Source organism: Chrysemys picta, chromosome 4, assembly GCF_011386835.1.
Source record: "Chrysemys picta bellii isolate R12L10 chromosome 4, ASM1138683v2, whole genome shotgun sequence".
Lineage (NCBI taxonomy): Eukaryota > Metazoa > Chordata > Testudines > Emydidae > Chrysemys > Chrysemys picta.
Window position 1 is genome coordinate 115,463,031 of NC_088794.1, and position 21,136 is coordinate 115,484,166.

The 21,136-nt window shown below is 45.7% G+C and overlaps 1 protein-coding gene across 6 annotated transcripts in view; it reads left to right on the forward strand.

Annotated features, from left to right (window-relative positions):
• ADCK1 (aarF domain containing kinase 1) overlaps positions 1–21,136 on the forward strand; it is a 129,506-nt gene that overhangs the window by 5,255 nt on the left and 103,115 nt on the right. For 3 of the 6 annotated variants that reach the window (XM_005301666.5, XM_042858558.2, XM_042858559.2), the window contains exons 2-3: positions 2,022–2,158; positions 9,307–9,390. The exons of 1 other annotated variant lie outside the window; for it this stretch is intronic. In XM_005301666.5, coding sequence (XP_005301723.2) covers positions 2,022–2,158; positions 9,307–9,390 — 221 coding nt within the window. The remainder of the gene's footprint in view (positions 1–2,021; positions 2,159–9,306; positions 9,391–21,136) is intronic. 2 more of the 6 variants (XM_065593429.1, XM_042858560.2) reach the window with 1 other exon arrangement.

Here is a 21,136-nt window from a genome sequence, read left to right on the forward strand (position 1 = left end):
TTCAGATGGCTCCCCGCCTAGCATGCTTGCTTTTATGAATTTAATTCTAAGGCATCTAACTTTCCCCATTCATTATACAGGAAGCCTACATGCCTAACTCGGGCTTTGTGGATTGCAGGGTTGTTCTGTGACTTTTTTCTAGGTACCTGAAAGTTAGGCTCTGTGATGTTCAACATTGCAACTCCTAGATTGCTTTGTGTATCCAGGCCAAAGTTTCCAAGTTCCCGATTCATGCAGGAACCAAGCTAAACTGACTCTTCTGAAGGAGCTCCTCTGTGAAACAGGGATGCTGAAGTCTGGGATCCAGTCTAAGAGTGATAGTCATAGGACTCCCCTTCGAGTGAAGTAGAGCCCCAAGGCCTGCTATTAGGAAGAGCGCACTCACAAGCGATTGTAACTAGGTGCAAGGATCTGTGATCTGTGACAGAAGTAAAAAAGAAATGTGGATAATTTCTTTCATTTAATTGCTGGGTATCTAAACCAGCAGCCTTAGGCTTTCTTAACTGGAGTGAAATTGATTAGAAACAGAAAATGAAACTGACCCTCCTAATTCCATTGCCAAAGATAAATGAAATATAAAAAGAAAAACTTCATCAATGGAATGAGGGGAAGTAAAGTGGATTTGTAAACACTTTCCAGGTTTGAATAATCAAAAGTGACATTTAATAAAGCAGGGAAGGACCATGTTAGAGGTAAGAGAGAATGTTAAAGAGTTTCTAACACATCATGAAATCCTTTGGGGAGGGGGAGGAAATCTAGTTAGAGCCTAGCATTAAAACAAAACTGCCCAACCCCGAAATGCCTCAATTAATAATAATAGCACTTATACAGTACATGTTCAAAGCACTTTACAAACATAAGTAGTTAATACAGCCCTTTAAAGTAGGGAAACAGGTATATTATTGTTTCCCCCATTTTATAGGGAAACCGAGAGGGAGAAGTTAAGAGGTTTGCCCAAGATCATACGTTGAGCTAAAGGCAAAACGAGGACTAGGACTCTGGTATCATGACTACCAGTCTCATAGTCTAACTATTGGACCATACTGCCTCAGGCGGGATCATAAATGATGAGAAGGCAGGTATCTTCCTGGCTTGTCGCTTTGACCAGGTCACCCCCTTCTTTGCCTCCTTCCACTGGCTCCCCTTTTCCACGGCATTAAGCACAAACTACTTGTTTTGACTTTAAGGCACTTCATGGCATGTCTCTACCCTACCATCTGTTAAGACATTGACCTCCACCCCTCCACGCAATCAATAATGACAGCCTTGCCTGTCCATTTGGAACATTTTCCAACAGGCATCTTTGTGCTTCCTACCATGGGAGGAGCTCCCTGTAAAAATCTGTAACTATCCTCCTTTAAATCCCCTTTTAAAACCTACTAAAGCCTACAAAACTCATGATAATGGCTAGGCAGCTGGTGTGCTGTGACTGCTGCTTATTACACTAATCATAACTGACTCACTGTTACCTTGTGCTCCTGCTGTTTGTTTTATGCTCCCGTTGTCTCTTGTTTTATACTTAGATTGTAAACCCTTTAGGGCTAGGGACGATCTTTTCATTATGTGTATGTACAGTGTCTAGCACAATGGAGCCCTGATCTTTGATTTGTGGCCTCTAGGCACTAGACAACTATTGTAATATAATAACGAGCTTGGAACGGAGCTCCTTGTGCACCTGCCTACTGATCACTATGAAACTAAAGTACAGCATTAGTGTTGAGTCAGTGGCAGAGCAGGGATTAAAACTTGGAAGATTTGTTTCCCACGGCCCCTGCTCTAAGCACTAGACTACACTCTCCTCTCATAGCAAGAGATAGAAACCATGAGGCCTGTTCTAATAGAGTCCTCTGCTCTAACAGACCTTCACATGCTCACTTGACAGCTGATCAACCTGAAAAATGAGTTCTGGAAGGAAGCACTTGGATGACTTTGAATTTTGGGCCAAGGCTGGCCTGAATTGTTCCTCATGTACTCCCTTCTTCCACTCAAGTGGTGATGGCTCCTGTTTTGTATCTCTGCAGTGGTCGCCAGCATGGCCAGAAGGGCCTTAAAACTTGTCTCTCTGGCAGCAGCCAGCTCTGGTTTCTACCTATACAGCAGCAAGTACCTGGATCCCAATGATTTTGGAGCTGTTCGGGTGGGCAGAGCCATTGCCACAGTAAGTTTCACCCTGGCAGGTTGTGTGAGGGTAGGGTGAGAGATTTACTGCCTGGGTTAGAAGGATCCTCAAGAAGGAACTGGAGTTCACAAGAGCTTGGTCCTGGCGCTGAGTTTACTGTATTGATATGTTTCAAATGCACGGTTGGCTCTGAGCTCCAGGAATTTGGGTTTTTCTCTGTTTTGTTATTTGTGTGGGGAAAAGAGGTTAAACATGTAGAAGGGTTAGAGGGTAATTTACAGTGAAGAGGAAGAGAGACGGAGAGAGATTGTGACAATGAGTGAAAGTATAGCTTACTGGGGAATCTATCTGGACAGCCCTGTGGGGCCTACACCCACTTTGTTATGTCTCTTTACCCCACATCCCCTTCACCCACTTCTTATCCAGAACTCAGTCCTGGGCATCACCCCACTGCTTTTTCCAGTCATTTTGCTTTGAAGCTGCTCACCACATCCTTGATGGTGGCTCCTTTTCTCCTACAGCAACCGCTCGTTGAAAGGACCATGTTGCTGAATGAATACTGTGTTGGGATCCTGCCTGTAAACTTTGTCTTGGGGTCTTTAGTGGGAGGAATTTGGGGAGGGGAAGGTGTCTGAATGTGTTTTGGGGGGGATTATTGTCAGGGAAAGGGTAAAGTGGGAGAGGTGAGGCAGGAGACGCACGTGGGGGCAGCACACACACTGTTTCTAAAATAAATGCCGAAGAGCCCCACTAGTCCTGGATGAGTGTTACCTTCATTTCACCACAGATGTTGATCACAGCATTCAAAAACATGAGCATGGCAGCTGACAGCTAGACAGGTTGTAACCCCCTCCATGAGAGCCTTCACTGGAGAATCCATTGGCAGCCCGATTTACAAGGTAGAGCAGAAACTGTGTAGGAGATCAGTCTGTCCTGCACCTCTGTTGTGCCATACGTTTGTCGCTTCAGGCCAGGAGCTCCATCACTTACAAGCCCCTGGTGCTAAGCAGCTGTCAGCCTGCATCTTCTGCACTTTTTAAATGCTTCATTTGTGAGAATTACAAGGAGCGCCTCCTGAGTGCAGGACTGCAAGAAGCAGGTTCTGTAGCTGATCTCAGAATCCATTACCCTTTACACACGCAGGCTGGAAAGGTGCCTAGGCCAGAGCAGAAAGTGATGTGAGGAATGTCTGGGACCTGAGAGGGTGTTTGTTTTGAAAGTGTATGACAGAAACATAAACTGCCACCATCTTATTAAAAATAATACAAAGTATAGTACTAGGCACTTTATCATTTCAGTGTCCCAGACTGTCCTAAGGAGTCAGTAGAGGAGGCTTTGGAACAAACTGATCAATTAAACAGTAATAAATCACCAGGGCCAGATAGTATTCACCCAGGAGTTCTGAAGGAACTCAAATATGAAATTGCAGAACTACTAAAGGTGGTATGTAACCTATCACTTAAATCAGGTTCTGTACCAGATGACTGGAGGATAGCTAATGTGACGCTGATTTTTAAAAAAGACTCCAGAGGTGATCTGGCAATTACAGGCTGGTAAGCCTAACTTCAGTACCAGGCAAATTGATTGAAATTCTGTTCTTTACTATAGTTAGCAGACATATAGATGAACATGATTTGTTAGGGAAGAGTCAACATGGCTTTTATAAAGGAAAACAATATGTGGTCAAGGGTAATCCTGTGGATACAGTGTACTTGGAGTTTAGAAAGTCTTTGACAAGATCCATCACCAGAGCTCTTAAGCAGAGTAAGCAGTCATAGGATAAGAGGGAAGGTCCTCTCATGGCTCAGTAACTGGTTAAAAGATAGGAAACAAAGGGTAGGAATAAATGTCAGTTTTCAGAATGTAGAGAGGTAAATGTGGTATCCCCCAGGGAAATGTACTGGCACCAGTGCTGTTCAACTTATTCATAAATGACCTGGAAAAAAGGGAGGTTGCAAAATTTGCAGATGACACAAAATTACTCATGATAGTTAAATCCAAAGCAGACTCTGAAGAGTTACAAAGGGATCTCACAAAATTGGATGACAGGGCAAAAAAAAGGCAGATGAAATTCAGTGTTGATATATGCAGAGTAACGTGCATTGGAAAACATAATCCCAACTACACATACAAAATGATGGGGTCTAAATTAGCTGTTACCATTCAAGAAAGTGATCTTGGATTCACTCTCTGAAAATATCTGCTCAGTGTGCAGTGGCAGTCAAAAAAACTAACAGGATGTTAGGAACCATTAGGAAAAGGATAGATAACAAGATAGAAAATATCATAATGCCACTATATAAATCTATGGTATGCCCACACCTTGAATACTGCGTGCAGTTCTGGCCACCCCATCTCAAAAAAGGTATCTTAGAAATGGAAAAGGTACAGAGAAGGGCAACAAAAATGATTAAGGGTACGGAACAGCTTCTTTGTAAAGAGAGATTTAAAAGACTGGGACTTTTCAGCTTGGAAAAGAGACGGCTAAGGGAGGATATGACAGAGGTCTAAAAAATCATGAATGGTGTGGAGAAAGTGAATAAGGAAATGTTGTTACTCCTTCACATAACACAAGAACTAGGGGACACTCAATGAAATTAATAGGCAGCAGATTTAAAATAAACAACAGGAAGTTCTTCACACAACGCACAGTCAACTTGTAGAACTTGCCAGGGGATGTTGTGAAGGCCAAAAGTATAACTGGGTTAAAAAGAGAATTAGATAAGTTAATGAAGGCTAGGTCTATCAATGGCTATTAGCTAAGATGCACTGGGATGCAATCCCATGTGCTGGGTGTCCGTAGCCTCTGATTGCGGGAAGCTGGGAGTGGATCAGCCTGTTTTGTTCATTCCCTTCAAAGCACCTGTCATTGGCCACTGTGGGAGGACAGGATACCGGGTTAGATAGACTATTGGTCTGACCCAATATGGCCGTTCTTATGTTCACTGTACAAACACCACTGACCAGCTGTACACCCCAGGGGAAACTGAGGTATAGAGAGGTGAAGTGACTTGCCTATGGCCACAGAGGGTGTCAGTGGCAGAGCTGTTAGAACTCAGCAGTCCATTGGTCTCAGGCTCAATCCACTACTAGACCATGTTGCCTCCACATATTACAGGGTTTTACAGCAGCAGCCGCAAACAATATCCCACAGAAAAATCTGCTGGTGGTCTCTAGCCCCTGTAAGTACTGGAGTACTCTTTTTTTAAAATATGGGGAATACTTTTTAAAATGGTTTATTTCTTCTAACATACACAAGGCCCCATATGGTCAGGTTGCTCCAGTGTGAGCTTCTGCCATGCTGTTGCACTAATAACCTCTGCCTTCCCTGCCCTAGCAACCTGCTCTTTATCAGGGTAAAAAGGGTTAACTTCTTCGTTTTCAAGTGTTTCTCCCCAACCATGAGGGATGGAGACTTCTTTAAAATGAGGGCTTAGATTCTATTGCAAACATGTGCCTTTGGGAGTGGGGGACCTCAATGTGGACTTATAATGCCTATCCCTTAATCCAGCCTGGGCAGACCCCTACTTAGCAGGTCAGTGGGCTCCCATAATTGTTTGTGATTTGGGGGGGAGGGGGGCGTCACTCATGGTAGTTGAACTTCAAAATGTTCAAAAGTTATATTCAGAGAAGTACCCAAAAGTCTGGATGCTTAACTCAACCTCTTGGGCCAAAGCCAGGCTGCAGCTAGGGGCACTGTCTCCAGGGACATATGCAGGCCAAATTCAGCAGCAACAGCTGTAAACATGAAAAAAAGACGTGGAGAGGGAAGACAACAAATCTGACCTGCCACTATATTCTCAAACCTCTGGCGAGTTTGAGTTTTGCTAGAAGGTTTGCATCAGTTCTTAATTTATCCATGTGTATTCATCTGTCCTTGTTAAACTTCCTTGCTTATGTGGTTTGGGGGAAAACTCTTGCCTGAGCTCAGGTTTGGGGAATCGGGTTTTGCTCATGCTTGGTCAGTCTCTGAGGGCCCAGCAGAGAGAAAACACAGAGAGGCAGAAACACTGAGTGGGGACCTCCTCCCAGGAGGTGGGGAGATCAGTTGATAACTTGAGGGGAGTGGGAAGCCAGCAGTTGGATGACTCAAAGTGGAAGCTCCATCTTCTGAGAACTTTAAAACTAGACTCAACAAAAGGCTGGGAAATGCACTATGGGCACCAATCCTGCATTGTCATCAAGAGGGACTGGATGATCTCATAGGTTGTCTTATATCTATGAAGATCAGTTCCTCTGGAGCACAGAGTCCAAAGAACTAGTCTTTGATGAAAGTGGGGTGCTCTTAGGGGCCTGGATAGCAGCAAGTAAAAAAAACCCTCAAGTATCAGGGGGTAGCCGTGTTAGTCTATATCTACAAAAACAACAAGGAGTCTGGTGGCACCTTAAAGACTAACAGATTTATTTCGGCATAAGCTTTCGTGGGTGAAAACCTCACTTCTTCAGATGCATCTGAGGTTTTCACCCATGAAAGCTTATGCCCAAATAAATCTATTAGTCTTTAAGGTGCCACCAGACTCCTTGTTGTTTTTAAAGAAAACCTCTGCATTCTGGATAGCATTAGAAATCTGACGTAGCTGCTTTGTTTGCCCTCTGCCTCTTTCAGGGTCTAACAGTGGCTCTGCCTTTTCAGAAAGCATCAAGTTAACATCCTATGTCTTAGCTGAAGTGCATCTCTGACACTTTTGGGGATTTAGCAATGTCAGAATTGCCGATCAGAATCATCGTAATACTAATTTGTTGTTCAAGATTACGATGTAATTAGTAACTGCTTAATTAAATTTCCTCTTCCTCGGTAATGCAGGGCAATCTGTTAGCTGGTTCTTTTCAAGTCGGAAGTGATAATTACCATCATGGACAAGAGATAACATACGAACCAACCCAAACCTTCACCCAAAGCTGATCCAAAGGTCCCCCTGTTCCAAAGCTATTTTTTGATGTTGGAAAATGCTTGGTAAAGTCTTTCTCCAAATACTTCTTCACGTACCTCTGCAGCTCCTGGCTTCAGCAGGGACAGGAAGGGCTGAAAAATCACAAGAAAAGGCTTCTCCTAACAGGTTTCTAACTTCAAAACCGGGAAATATCAGAAACCTCTGTCCAAAAAGGAAAGAGCAAAACCCTTGTTTGTATCTGATTCCCAACCTCACCCCAGAGCACAGAGCTTTGGACAGAGGTTTGTCTGAATCCTCCACAGTTTGCCCATTGCTCATTTCTAGTGACTCTCTTTCTAACGCAGAAATGCCATTGTCTCCTTTGTCTCCAGAGAGTTGGGCTTGTGGACATGTTAGCTGTACTTTGTGTAAAGAGGCCCATCCAGTTTTACACTGGTGCTGGGCATTCATCCCACCACAAAATCAAATGCCCCGTAAGTTTTGAGATGTTTGGAAATCTGATTCCAGATCTGTTTTTTGCAAATGGGTCCTGTCATTACAAAGGGTGGTGGTGGGGATTGAAATCCAGATGGGAATTCTTATCACAAATGCTACAATTAGACTCATAGATTTTAAGACCAGAAGGGAACGTGGTGATCATCTAGTCTGATCTGCACATCACAGGTCACAGAACCTCATGCACCCACTCCTGTAATAGACACACAACCTCTGGCTGAGTTATTGAAATCCTCAAATCATGAGTAAAAGACTTCCAGTTACAGAGAATCTGCTATTAACTGGTTCATAACAGCAAGTGACCCATGCTCAGTGCTGTAAAAACTTTGTGAAATTGTTCTGAATATTTCCATCTCCATTCCTGCCCTTCCTGACTGTGGAGAGAGAGAGAGAGAAACTTTAGGCCTAGGATAAAATTTTCAAAAGCATCTAAGTCCCATTTCCAAACGTGAACTAGGCTCTTCAGAGCCTAACTCCCCATTGGTTTTAATGAAACTTAGGCACTGAGGAGTGTAAGTCTGTCTTGGACTTAGGCCCATCAGTCACTTAGGCACTTGAAAAGGGTTACCTTGCTACATTACAACTTTTAACCTAGTGTATAACCAGTTGCCTGGTCAACTCCAAACATGGTTTGTATCCACTCACTCACATTGTTAACAGAGTTAATAACTAGGGTAGCTAAGAGTGTTTCACTCTTGCCAGTAGCTTGGCTACATGGTTGTCTTCCTTAACCAGGTCAGAACATTGTTCGTTTGCATGTAGTTGGATCCCCATGTTATATCTTTGCAACCAGGTTGTCTAGTTCTCTCTGTACACTGGACATCCCAGAAAGCATTGCCTCTTGCGCTGCTCTGCATGCATATCTTTTGGCCACTCTCTCCCCAGCTGAGGCCAGGAGGAAGGGCTAGCTGCCCAGGTTTTCCCAGCACTCATTGATATGAATATGGATGGGCAGTGTAGTAGGTGTGAGTACAATAGTAGAAAAGCTGCTACCTGGATACAAACTGAATTGTGTGATTTGTAACCAGTGAAGGTGACTGTAAATGCTAATCGGTTACAAAACCACAGGAGTAGTTGTGATGTGGATGGGTGTTAGTCTGACCTCTACTGTACCATCCCTTGAGTAATAGCTTAGACATCACAATTTGACACCATGGCAGCTATTCTGACATTGCCAATCCTGGATTTGGCTGCAGGGATTGGGTAGGAGGAAAAGGGAAAGACTCCCGTTCACATGCAAGCCTCAGGCTGTTTCTAGTTAGTTTCACATTCTGCTCGTCATATATGGTGGGCCTGGCTTGCGGATAAGGCACATGATTGGGTATCAAGGCTTCTTTCAGTTCTGTTCCCGGCTCTGCAATTGACTCGCTGTGTGACACTGGGCAAGTCACTTCCCTACTATGTCCTTTTGATTTTCCCCATCTGGACAATGGACATTATCCTGACCTATCTCCCAGGGGGGTTGGGATATTTAATTAATTCATTAATACCTGTAAAGTGCTTTGATGGCCTGGAATAGAAGGTGCTCTAGAAGTACAGAGTCTTACTTATTTTTAATAGCGCCATGTTACTGAGTTTCCTGCCCTGCAGGGAAGTTTTCCATAAGTGTAAACCACTGATTTTCATTGACATGAATATTTTTATTTGTATTACTTTTTGTTCCTTGTGACCCTTTTATTTTAAACTAAAATTAAATTTAGGGCCTAAAGCTAAATTGAAAGAGTCCCTTTAATAAAAGCTTTGTTGGCTTGATCAGAGATTATTGCAGAGTCTTCATACTGTTTCTGGCTTGGTTTTCAGACAGCTGTTATCACCTATGACTACCTCACTGCTCTTCGGAGTGTCCCGTATGGATCACAGGAGTATGCCTACCTCAAATCACAGGTAACATCACCATAGCACAGGGCTCTGTCCCCCAGAGGCTTGGCAAGCAAAGAGAGCTCTACCAAAGGCAATGCACTCTACCAAGCTACTTCCTTAGTCAGTCAGCCACTGGGATGAAAGCAGGTTCGATTCCCACTTCAGGCTCCTTGCTGCTTAGACTGAAGTGGAGCACCACTGAGCTGCTGGGGGAGTGGGAAGGCAGGTGGCCTTGTGTTGCTTAGCAACAGCAAGACAGTCTTGTCTCTGTCCTGCTTGGCCAGTTAGTTGGTGGGGGCTGTAACACAAGGTTTGAGTGAATTGAAATGGGGCAGATATGGTGGACGAGTGGTGAATCCTCTGGGATCAGTCAGGGCTGCAGAGCATCCCTGAAGAAATAGAGAAGTAATTGGGCAATCTAAGGGACTCTTCGCTGCCAGGCTTTCTGTCACTGTGTTCTGATGTAACTAATTAATATGAATAAAAATAGCATCTGTAGTGACAGGAACGAAGATTATAAATTACAACATCTCTGCCAAGGCCTTTCAAACTTGCCCTGAAGATCTCTTGTTTTTCAGTTCTGGGCCCTCCCCACCTGCACTGCCAGTGCCCTTCAATCCTGACCCACAGATCCTTGTTTTTCAGTTCTGTCCCTACCCTGCAGCCCCTCTGCTGTACTAGTCCTGGGGCCTCTTCAGAGTAGAGAATATGGATTGTGCTGATCTATGCCATATTTGGCAGTAATTTTGCAATAGGACTACCAAGGCTGTTTAATTTTTCACCTAACACATCTAGGAGTTAGACTCCGGTGTCCTGAGGTGAAGAACTAGTGGATTGGGCCACCCATCCCCCTACTGCCACCACCAGTGCACCACACAGCCCTTCTTAGTATTTAGTAACATATACTTGGCTTTAATTAATGCAAAGTGCTTAGAAGTGTCTTGCAGAGCAGCCTGCCTAGGGTTGCTCTCACCTTCCCCTTCGACTAAAGAAATAGTGTTGTAGCTCTTCTAATCACAGGTGGGTGTCACTGATGCACTTGAAGAAACTGGTGGTAGATGCCAAAGTGACAAACTTGGGAGTTTGGAGCTTTCTCTCTCCGTCTGCCCGTGTCTCTCCCATCTCCATAACTCTCCAGTAGCCCTGAGGACTATGGCTTTCACTCTTGGATGCTGGGTCCAATCCAGCACTGGTTGTTAGTGAGTGAAAATCACGACCTTCTGGCAGCTGTCCATTAGTCTATGTGAATAGAGGTGGTGGGTTCTCAGTCCAGTTCCTAGTGGACAGGTGTGCACAGCACATGACCTGCCATCATAATTAACTGCCCCCCGCATTGGCAACTTCAGAGAGGTGGCCAAGGACTGAGTGGGAGACTGAACTCCCCTAGAGTTGATCAGGCCTGTGAGCAGTGTGGTGGGAGGAAACTTGCTCTGCCGCTGCCTAAGTTGTAGCTGTTGGCTCAGAAGCCTCCAGATTCCAGGCTTGTCAATCTGGCACCTTCCCCAGCATTAGAAGTGTTTTAAAAAGACTGTATCTTTGAAACCTGAGTCTGCAGAAGGGCTGAGTTGTAGCTGCTCTAAGAGAAGCTGAGGTGGTGGAGTTGCCGATGCTGCAGACTGCTTGTAGTTTGACAGCTGTTCCCAGCAGCCCTTGCAAAACTCCGACCTTTTGCCGTGTGTCTCCATGGCCTCATTAACCTCTGTCATGCTGCTTCTGATGGTTTGCCGATTTGTGCTCTGGGCATCAGAAAAGGGCCCTGTTCACTAGAGCTGTGCTGTGCTCTCCCCACTTGGCAGCCAAGACTAGCTGAGTCGGCACTTGTGCCTTGGCAGAGCGAGTCAGTGCGATGCAAGAGGGCTTAGCACCATGGCCTGCATTTTCTTCAAGTCTTAGGCTGCTGAGAGGGGAAAGCCAGGGATATGGAGGCTGTGAAGCAAATTCAGCCATAGCATGAGCAGGTGAAACTCCTTCAGTGAGCGTAGTATCCCAGCTTGTCTTGCTGTTGGGGGAGTATTATGGAGAGGAGCGTTTTAGCTGAAAATAACTAGGAATGTGGCCTTCTAGCAACGCTCTTGGGATGGCTGAGCTAGCAAAGTGTCAGATATGCAGAAGACAATGACCCTGCAGTGGGACTGGGGAATGGCATACAGAGCCCTTTGTTTTTAGGGCACTGGTCCCAGTCCAGCCCCAGGTGGGTAGTAACTGAAAGCCTTTACTACCTGAAAGCTATTCAGTGGTCTCTGTGGGCTGTGTTTGTTGGGTTTCTGTCTGGTGCCTCATGGATAAGTCATCAGAAAATCCACCATCAGACCTGGCACTAATTGGTCCCTTGTTGGCCATCAGCAGTGGCCAAGAGAGACTGCATTGCCCTCTCAGCCTGAGGGTGAGTCCCTCCAGGTTAGGGGCATGGTGCACTGGCAGGTGGCAGTATGTGTTTGAGGGACACCAGCCCTGGGGGTTGCCCATGTTACACCTGTTCGGTGGATAAACAGAGGTCTTCAGGGCTCTCAATCTGGCACCGACATCTCCTATCTTGTCAGCCTCCCCACCCCACCGTTTACTCCAGCAGTGATGCCAGCCTCAACACCCTGTTTCTGTGCTGCTTCCGTGACTATTTTTGTGTTTCATCATCCAGGCCTGGCCTGATCTAAACGGCCATTACCACCTTCTGCCTCCCATCCCTCATCAAGGCCCACATCAGCTAACAAAGCTACAAGAAACTAGCCAACTTACAACGGCCCAATAGAGAGTGACTTGGGGATAGCTGGCATTTATTTTAAAATATTGTGTATATATTCTGACTGGCTGTTTCCTCCCATGTCTTCTGCCCTTTGTATGCTGCTCGCTCGCTTAGCCTGCCAACTCCATGGGGCAGGGACTGTGTCTGCTTGCGAGTGTAGACCGTATACAGCACTTTGTGGGTGCTACTGGAACACAAAGAACACGATGCTCTCTCTGTAATAATAATTTCTATTAAGCAGCTAAACAGGAGACCCTGAATAACCCACTGTTTCAGTCGAGAGATAGGAAACCTCAGTGGCAGCACCAGTTCCTGAGCCTGTTGGGGCCAAACAGGGACATAGTCATTAGGAAACAATTAAATACAAAGCAGATTAAGAAAGAAACAGGTTCCCTGGGGACTCATAGCGAGGTTCTCACTTAGCTCCAAGGAAACCTCTTCAATCTCACTCTCTTTTTCTGTCCCTCATGGGCCACTTTTGATGCTAATGTTCTCAGCCAGGCAGTTCTCAGCACCTCTTTATGATCAGCAAATTGGGGGAGTATTTACTACTTCCTGTGAGACAACAGTGTGAGCTGGGATGTAGCCACGTCTCTCTGAGATCTGTAAACCTCAGCTTGATGCTCTCACTTTTCTTTCCCTCTCCCTTGCTCCAGCCAGGAGGTGTGGGGAGCTACTTCTCTGCTAGTACTCCATGTCCTTTCCCAGCAACCAAGTGAGATAAGAGCCCTGTCCTTGCCACTCCTTCTGCTGATACTTATAGCTGTCAGTATCAGGAGTGAAACTGGCATAAGCCCTGTAAGTTTCACACCTGCCAGAGCAACCTTTCCAATCTATATTGGTAGCTTGGCAAGCAGGGTAACCCTAATCTTCAGTTTGCAGGGAGGAATCTCATGGCACTCTTGGCACTTTCTTCAGTTGCTGCTAATGCCAGTAAGTGCTGATCCAGTCATGTTGCAGTCATCTGTGGCCATGTTTAGCTCTGGAGACACTGGATACTTAGTAGGATGTATATGTATGTCCAGTGTCAGGAGCATCCCAGGAGATCAGTACTTTCACAGGTTTATGATATGGTCCTGATCATTCCTGCTAGTTGCTTAACTTGTTGTTGGTGGGACACATGCTAAGGTGGGCATTGCCTCTTGCTCATGCCCTCATGTGTAATTCAGATCACAGGAGAGATGAGGGATGTCAGCTCAGCCACCTTTGTCAGATTGGAGATTTCTTACCTGATGTCTTCCTTCCTTCTCTGAATTGTGACATTTCTTCAGGTTCCCTCTCCTTCTGGGAAAACACAGCCTCTCCTTCTGGGAAAACACAGCCTCTCCGTAATGTCCCTGTCTCTCTAATCTCTCTTTTACCTACCCTGGGGCATTTTGAACGTGCTCATCACAATAGCATCTGGGTGCCACTGTTGACACTTCATAAATGGATGTTGTTGTCTTTCTGAAGGTGTCACAAAGCACAAAGTTTGTTTCATGGCTGCATCAAAGCGTGGTGGTGGTAGCAATTAGGTGTGTGCCATCTTGCCCATTGGTACAGAAATGCTGCATGCTCGATGTGACACCCTGGCACCTCCTTATTCACAACAGTCATGTAATTAGGATATGTTTTGTACCAAGTGTGCCTTGGGAGGTATCATTCTAAAAGTCTTGATCTGCTAGACATTAATATCTCATTGGTGTGTATGTACTATTGTTGTATGTGAAGTTATGAAGTTTGGCTATGTATGTGTTACTGAAACATGTTGTGAGGTTGAAAACACCCACAAGCAGCCTTTCAGGTACAACAGTAAAAAGGCCAAACAATGTTAATGGCTTTTTGAGGAAATGCACACAAGCACAAGGATTACCCCAGGAACTGTGTACAGTAGAAACCTCTCACTGCACAATGGGAACTGTTTGACTCAGGTCACAGCAAAAGAGCTTTCCAGCAAGTGGGAAGAAGATATAAAAGGGGGAAATGACATCTTGATGGTACCTCACTCTCCCTACAACAACACACCTGGAAACACCTGAGGAAAAAAGACTGAACTGGGGAAGTGATGGTCCCAGGCGAAAGGGATTTCTAACCTATGTATGAAAACCTGGGAAACCTCAGCTGCAAAGCAAAGGCAGCTTGTGCCTTAAGAATCTGCCAGCCTGCTTATCATTCAGGGTGAGAATTTGCTAATTCATATCTTACCTATCTCGTATGTTAAGATCAATTTGCGTTTTTTGTTTATTTTCTAGGTAATCTGCTTTGATCTGTTTGCTATCACTTATCACTTAAAATCTATCTTTTTGTAGTTAATAAACTTATTTTATGTTTTAATCCAAACCAGCGCGCGTTTGACTAATGTGTCTGAGGAAATCTCAGCTTCGTTACCACAAGTGTGCATGTCCTCTTCACATTGAGGGAGCGGCGGACTGAGTATTAAACCCATATACTGGCCAGATTTGACCAGGGCAGGATGGTACTGCTCTGGGGTCCTATGTTGTGAGGCTAGTGGTTAGAGAGCCTGCATGTAACCGCAGCTTGGTGTGTCTCCACCTGTGTGAATGCTGGTGAAAGTGCAAGCTTGGAGGGCTTTGCAGCTTGTCACAGCAGCACAGTGTGAAAGGGAGCCCAGGCTGGTGGGTCAGAGGGCTTAGTGGTACCCCAGTTCCAGGTGGCACCCCAGCGAGAACCCATCACAGTCAACAGACTTAAATAGGACAAAAATCCCATGATGCATCAGTTTAGTGTAAAATGTAGGTGCTGAGGACATGGATGTCATCATATGTTAATAGGGAGGTAGTGGAAGATGAGGAGGGAAGGAATCTACACTAAGGAAGTCTCCGGACATATTTAGAATCTGTCCATGAATTAACTTTGTTGGCTTCAGAATTGCTTTGTCAGGGAAAAATCATTCGGGAAGGTTAATTACCTTTGAGAGCAGAATTGGGATGATCTCCTCAGTCAAGCTGCTGGTTATTGGACCTGGGCAATTAGTTGGAAGCTTCCACCTTCTGCTGCCACTATATGAAATACAGAGCTCTTGCTCTTGGGAGGCTATTCCTGGAAGCTGTAGTATTTGTCTCTTGAATGAGGGGGGGATTTATAAAGAGGACATTGGCATTTGGTGTAGTGGCCAGATTTCCGGAGCCTCCTGTCTCTGGAAGGAAGAGGGAAGTGTGTGTAAAGATGGCTTAAGACTTGCAGATGATTCAGGCTGGAGAAGGAGCCCATGTCTATGCTAATTTCTCGTGATTCTATATATAACAGTTTGAAGTTTAAAGACTGAAGCTTTGCTTGCACCTGCTAAGGGACGTTCCAAGGAGCTCTCCATGGTGCTGCTCCAGAACAGCTCTGTTAGGGAATATATGGTGCACCATCCCCTCGCAGCTTCATGAGCATAAGATCCTCCCACAGATATCCCCTGCCGGTGTGTCTCCTCTATGAGCTGAAGGTACCCTCTCTATGGTGTGAGGTGAGCTGAGTCTCTATGGCCCATGTCAGCTGATGAGAAGGGAGTTGGTGTGGCCATGTGAGAACATTACAAAAAAACCCTCTGTTTGTGGTGAACTGATCTGCGAACCTCAAATTAATTTCCCATGAGACCAAACTGCCTTTAGATGGTGAACTGGCTTGTAACCAGTGACCGAGAGGGCAAAAAGCATCATGTCCCATCCCCAACATCCTAAGCCAGCCAGTTGCCATATTTTGTGCTCCCTATTATGTCTCTTCTTCATCATCAGTGAGTGCTGTCTCATGGCCAGCTCCTATGTAGAATGGCCAGCTGGTAGTTTGGGGACTGTGTGGGTGTGAGTGCTACAGTCTAGTGAACCACCTGTCAACGTGGGAAACATTAGAACTGAAAATGTAACAGATAAAATAAATCCTATAATAAGATACTCCTCCCCCGCTTTCAGTCCCATCAATGGACTTGCCCATTTGTGAGTGTTACTTTGGTCTTGAACTCTGAAGCGCTAGAGATATTAAGCCAATCAGGTTGTGGGCTTAGCTGAACGTTGTTACGCACTTCAAGGTGTTTTGTTCAGAGAAAAGGTCTGTTCCATTGTCACTTCCTGGGAGGAGAGGAGGAAGGTGAGAGGCAGTAAATGACACCTCATTTAGTCTCAACTTGACTTCCTGCACCTTCATGTCTGAAATGGTCACTGGACATCTGTTCCAGCAGTAGGAACCTAGCAGCAAGTTGTGAACATGTCACTCACACACTGGATCATTCCACCAGCTGAAACTGTCTGATTTGTTGATTATCTGCAGGCTCCTTTGTGATTGTGTCTCTCTCTTTCCCCTATACCCTCATGGTAACAAAAAGGCTGTGTCTCACATGCGTTCTTGCTTCTTGCCTCCAGGTGGGGCTGTTCCTTCACTGTTCGGTTACAGACTGTTGGTAGCTTTGTTTCCTTACAGCTTCTTAAAGGTAAAAAATAGCCAGAGGAAATTTGAGGAACATCTAGCCAAATGTAGGAATGGAAGCACTAAGACATTCTTAAAGCACAAGCTGCAGAAAGTCTGTAGGTGAGTCCATGAACCTTTTGTAACTCCTGCATGTAAAGGGAGCAATCAGAGTGAAGAAAGAGGTGTTTATTATTACTGTTGTTTTTGTATTTTGACAGCACCTAGAGACCTCATCTGAGATAAGGATCCCATTGTACTAGGTGATGTACACACATTGAGAGATGGTTCCTGCCTAAATGCCTGAAAAAGACCACAGTTGAGATTCGTTTCTTTACCTTGGTTTTTACCCCAGAGGAGGAGGGTGCAAATACATATTCTGGTTTATTCAAGGAGTGACTGTCAAAGATAGGGGCATCAAAAACAAGACAGATGATGGAACTACCTGAGAAATTAAATTGCAGTCCGTGACTAAGGGCCTGTTCCACTGACATCTGTGGGCTTTGGATCAGGCCCCAGGAACAGATGGCATCTGTCTGAGGACCCAAATGGCTGAACTCCTGGCAGCTTGTGTGGCTTATTTGAAAGCAGTTATTAAAACAAAAGACCCAGAGGGTGGCCAGTGGTATATCCATCTATTGGTGTATTTGGTCTTTGCAGCTACCTGCTGGGCCCTCTACTGTCCTATGACACCCTTCTCCATGAAGCAGCAAGCTCTGAGGAAAAGAGCAGCAAACATGGGTCCTCCAAGCATACCTAGAGTGGACTTTCCAGAGCAGCCATTTTGGAAACCAGAGCCCTGGTCGTCCAAAGGCTAGAAGCGTTAGCAACGGTCAATCATGGCCCTGCTGGCTCAGGTAAAAAGATCTGCCTGGCCTTAGCAGGTCAGTTCCTGCCTGGGAGCAGAGGAGTGAAAATGGGTGGTGCTCTCAGGCCAAAGGAGCCTGGCAGGTAGCCAGAGTTAATGGCTAGCTAAACTTATACTGAGATTGAAAAGGGAGAAGGGCCTGAGGATGTTGGTCTGTGGAGGGGCTAGAGACAAAAGGGTCCATCAGGAAGAGGCCCAGTGAGTTAGCAGCAAAGGATTGAGGTGAGCAGCATGTGGCTGCTGTTTATAGGGTCCTTGGGTTGGAACCTAGAGTAGTGAGTGGGTCTGGGTTCCCCCACCACCACAGGAAAAGTGGCATAAACTGGAAAAGGGAGCAGGCCTTATTTGGGAGCCCAAACAAAGGGCTGAATTTAAAGGGCCCAGAGCTGAGGCTGAAGACCCTACCAAGGGCAAAGGGACTTTTTGTATTGGACTCTTTAGACCCCTGGTAGGGGTTCACTTTGACCTCTGTGACTTGGCCTGAGGGCCAAGCCACTGAAGACCCACCAAAGTCAGCTGGCAACCTGCAGGAGCACTAGGGGGGAGAAAAGGACTGTGGTACTGCATGCCATTGCTCAGAGGTGCTCAGGAGGTGAGGGCCCATTTACACCATCTTAAAACTAGAAACTAAAGTTGGCTTGAGAATTGTAAACCCAAGAGTTTTACTTCAGGCTGAGAACAATAGCTAAGAGAATCATAAAGATTGCTGGGGCAAATCAGTGCTGGTAAGGATAAGTCATGCTTCTCAAGCCTGTTTTCTTTTTTTATCTTGAGTTCATAAAGATGTACCTGTCCTGAACTCAGTGTATGCTCCAAATGCTACCAATGTCAGCTTGCAATAATAACTCCCCACTAAAATCTACAGACCCCACTTCCAACACCCCTCCACCCAAAGAAAAGCTTGAGAAGACAGATAGGCCTTGGAACATACCCTGATGGTCAGCAAAGTTGAGATTTGTCAGAGTGATAGGGGAAACAACTTACAGATTCAAGGGTCCTGAATTGAGACCACCCACCTGCTCCTGACATTGAAACCTAGAGACTGTTGCCTTGAATGTTCCAGCTGACCTGAAGCACAAAGAGAAAGGTGGGTCTCTTAGCTGTGCAGGACCCAAACCTTAAAAGACTCCATCAGCTACATCCAGCACCTTGAGTTGCAAAGCAAAAGTCAGTCTCCTTGTCAGCTGAGGATGAAGGAGAAGCCTGCTGGTCAGTGCTGTTCTCTGGATGTCCTGAAGCGGCAGAGGATGAAAAAAATCTCCTATGGTTGTGTGACTTATTAACAAGGGTGGGTGAGCCTTCTCAGACATCCCTTCTGCCTACTCACAGCATCTCCTCCAGAGGTGAGTATCTTTGAAAGAGTTAAAGGGGAACCAATGGCCTTCATTCCTTTAGATTTTCTAAAGGCTTTTGATAAATGTGCCACTGCTCAATATATTTAATAACCATCTGGAAAAGGAGGCAAAGTGACAAAATGATTTACCTTCGTCAGGACTAGGGAGGCCTGTGAAGACTTAAAGACAATGAGGGAATTGATCAACCTGATGCCAGGTTAAAATCACTGTAGATAAGAGACAGGTTGTGCACATTGGAAAGGTCCAGTTAAGCTGTTTGTGCACACATTGGGCTCTCAGGAAAAAGCACTGACTACCCAAATGCCACTAAGAAGGTGGGAGTGGCCAGAAAAACAGGGAGGAGAGGTAAATTATGCTGGATGTCAGAGGCTTTTGATAATGACTATGGTTGATGGTGACGTGGCAGGCACCATGTAGTGAAGTTTCCAGATCTGGCTCAATCTTGCAGATCCAAGAATCTCTAGGACAGCCCTCGATTGGTGCCAGGTAAGGCCAGAGTATGTACCCCTTTGTGTGTCCATGGAGAGTTTGAGAGCATGGTGTGCTGAGGTGTTTTTGTCCATCCTGGGGACGAGGCTTACAAACATTCAGTGCTACCTTTGAATATAATGTGTGATTGAAGGAAGGTCAGACCTCTGTGAGACTGGCATTGCACACAAAGTCAAACCACTCTGTGCTCAGGATTTGGCACTGAGATGATGTCCCCTGGATAATGGGGATGCATAAATGCTGGAGAAAAGGCTGGCATTGGATATTGGGGATATTCTGAGTACCAGGGTCCAGGCTAGCATTGGATATCAGGGATAAATGCTGTAGACTTGCTGTGCTAAATCAGTGACCTTATCAGATTCTCCCCAAAGTGCGTATGATAAAGGAATATGCTGGAGGGTAACACACAATTATCTTACCTGTCAAACCAGTGTCTTCATTTAGCCTGTTATGTCAGTGCCCAGGGAATAGCTGTAATGGGCAGTGACTTACAGACACTTCTCCGAGGTTGGCATGAATGTTGAAGGCGTCTTAGTGGGTCCTAGGCAGGCGCTGGGAGCTAATGTGGGAGCCACGTTGTTTGCACACTTGAGCGAAAGGCCTGTCCCGAGAGAAATCACCTTCATTTCCATCCATTGAGCACCACGGGGTGGGGAGGGATTTTGTCTGTGCCAGGCAGAGTGAGAGTCCGGGGGCTAGGATGAAGGAATCTGTGCTGCTCTGAGCTACAGCAGCTGCTGACTTAGTTCAGGGACAAAACAAAATGGAGCGTTCACGACCAGCTGTGGTGGCCCCTTTTAATGAATAAGGGAATTGTTTGGGTGACTGGTCTAGAAAGGTGTTGGTGTAAGTAAGTGTGTGCGCATGTGAGCATCTGGACAAATGCTTGTGTATCTTTGTACACGTCTCTGTGGGCATCTGTGTGTGTGTTCATACGTGGGTCTGTATGTTCCTGTTGAAATAGCCATTTATAATCAGAATCCCAGCTGCCAAAGTGGCCACGGGGAGACCCTTTCTGAGTAGGCGTGAATCCAAGATGGCAGCCAGCTTTCTTGGAACCCTCATGTTGCTGCAGCCCTTTGACAGCCCTGTCTTTGTGGCTGCAAATTCTGCTGATGGAAGTTGCTCTGCCTGCTGCACCGGCTCCCACCTCCACAGCTGTATCGCCCAGACAGGGCTGACACCAGTAACAACTTGTTTTTGTCAGTACGCTGAGCTGATGTGACTTGGAAATGACCCCTGGGGAGCAGATAAACACAGAAACAAGAGTCATCTCTACAGAGGCCCTGCGCTGGTCATAGCCACATTTTAATGATGGACTTGCACACCCAGAGAGCTTTCTGAATTATCCCCCTTACCACAGATCCATTTACTGTCTTGCCAGCTTTGCTGAATTTCAAAGTGCATTGAAAGGGGTCACTGACAAAGGTATCTTAAAAAATAATGGTAAAGTAACTTTTCTTTATAATTACTGCCCCGGGGCTTGAATTTGAAAGCTGATTTATTGTTGTGGGGTTGCACAGGAATAGCTGTACGTGCTGATTTGTTATTGTATGCTCAAGGGCATCAAGCTCCACAGGCTGGTTTGTTTATTGTAGGGTGCTGGGCTCCACACACAGCTTCTATTGTAGGTTTGCTGGCATGCACCCACTGTTATTATCATTGAGCTCTATGCTCTGCAGGCTGGATGTTTATTGTAGGGTTGCATTGGGCTTTCCAAACTGGTTTGTGATTGTGAGTTGCTCTGAGAGGAGAAGTTTGGGAGCTGTCATTTCACTGCTGGAGTATGTCCACTGTGCCCGCTTCAAGGCAACAGGGATTTCCACAGCCCAACAAGAGGTGACTTGCGTGCCCACTGCCCATCTCCCTCCCTATTCTTCTGTCTCCCCTCTCCTTCCCATGTTCAGTGCAGCCTCCTCACTCCTGGTTCTTGCA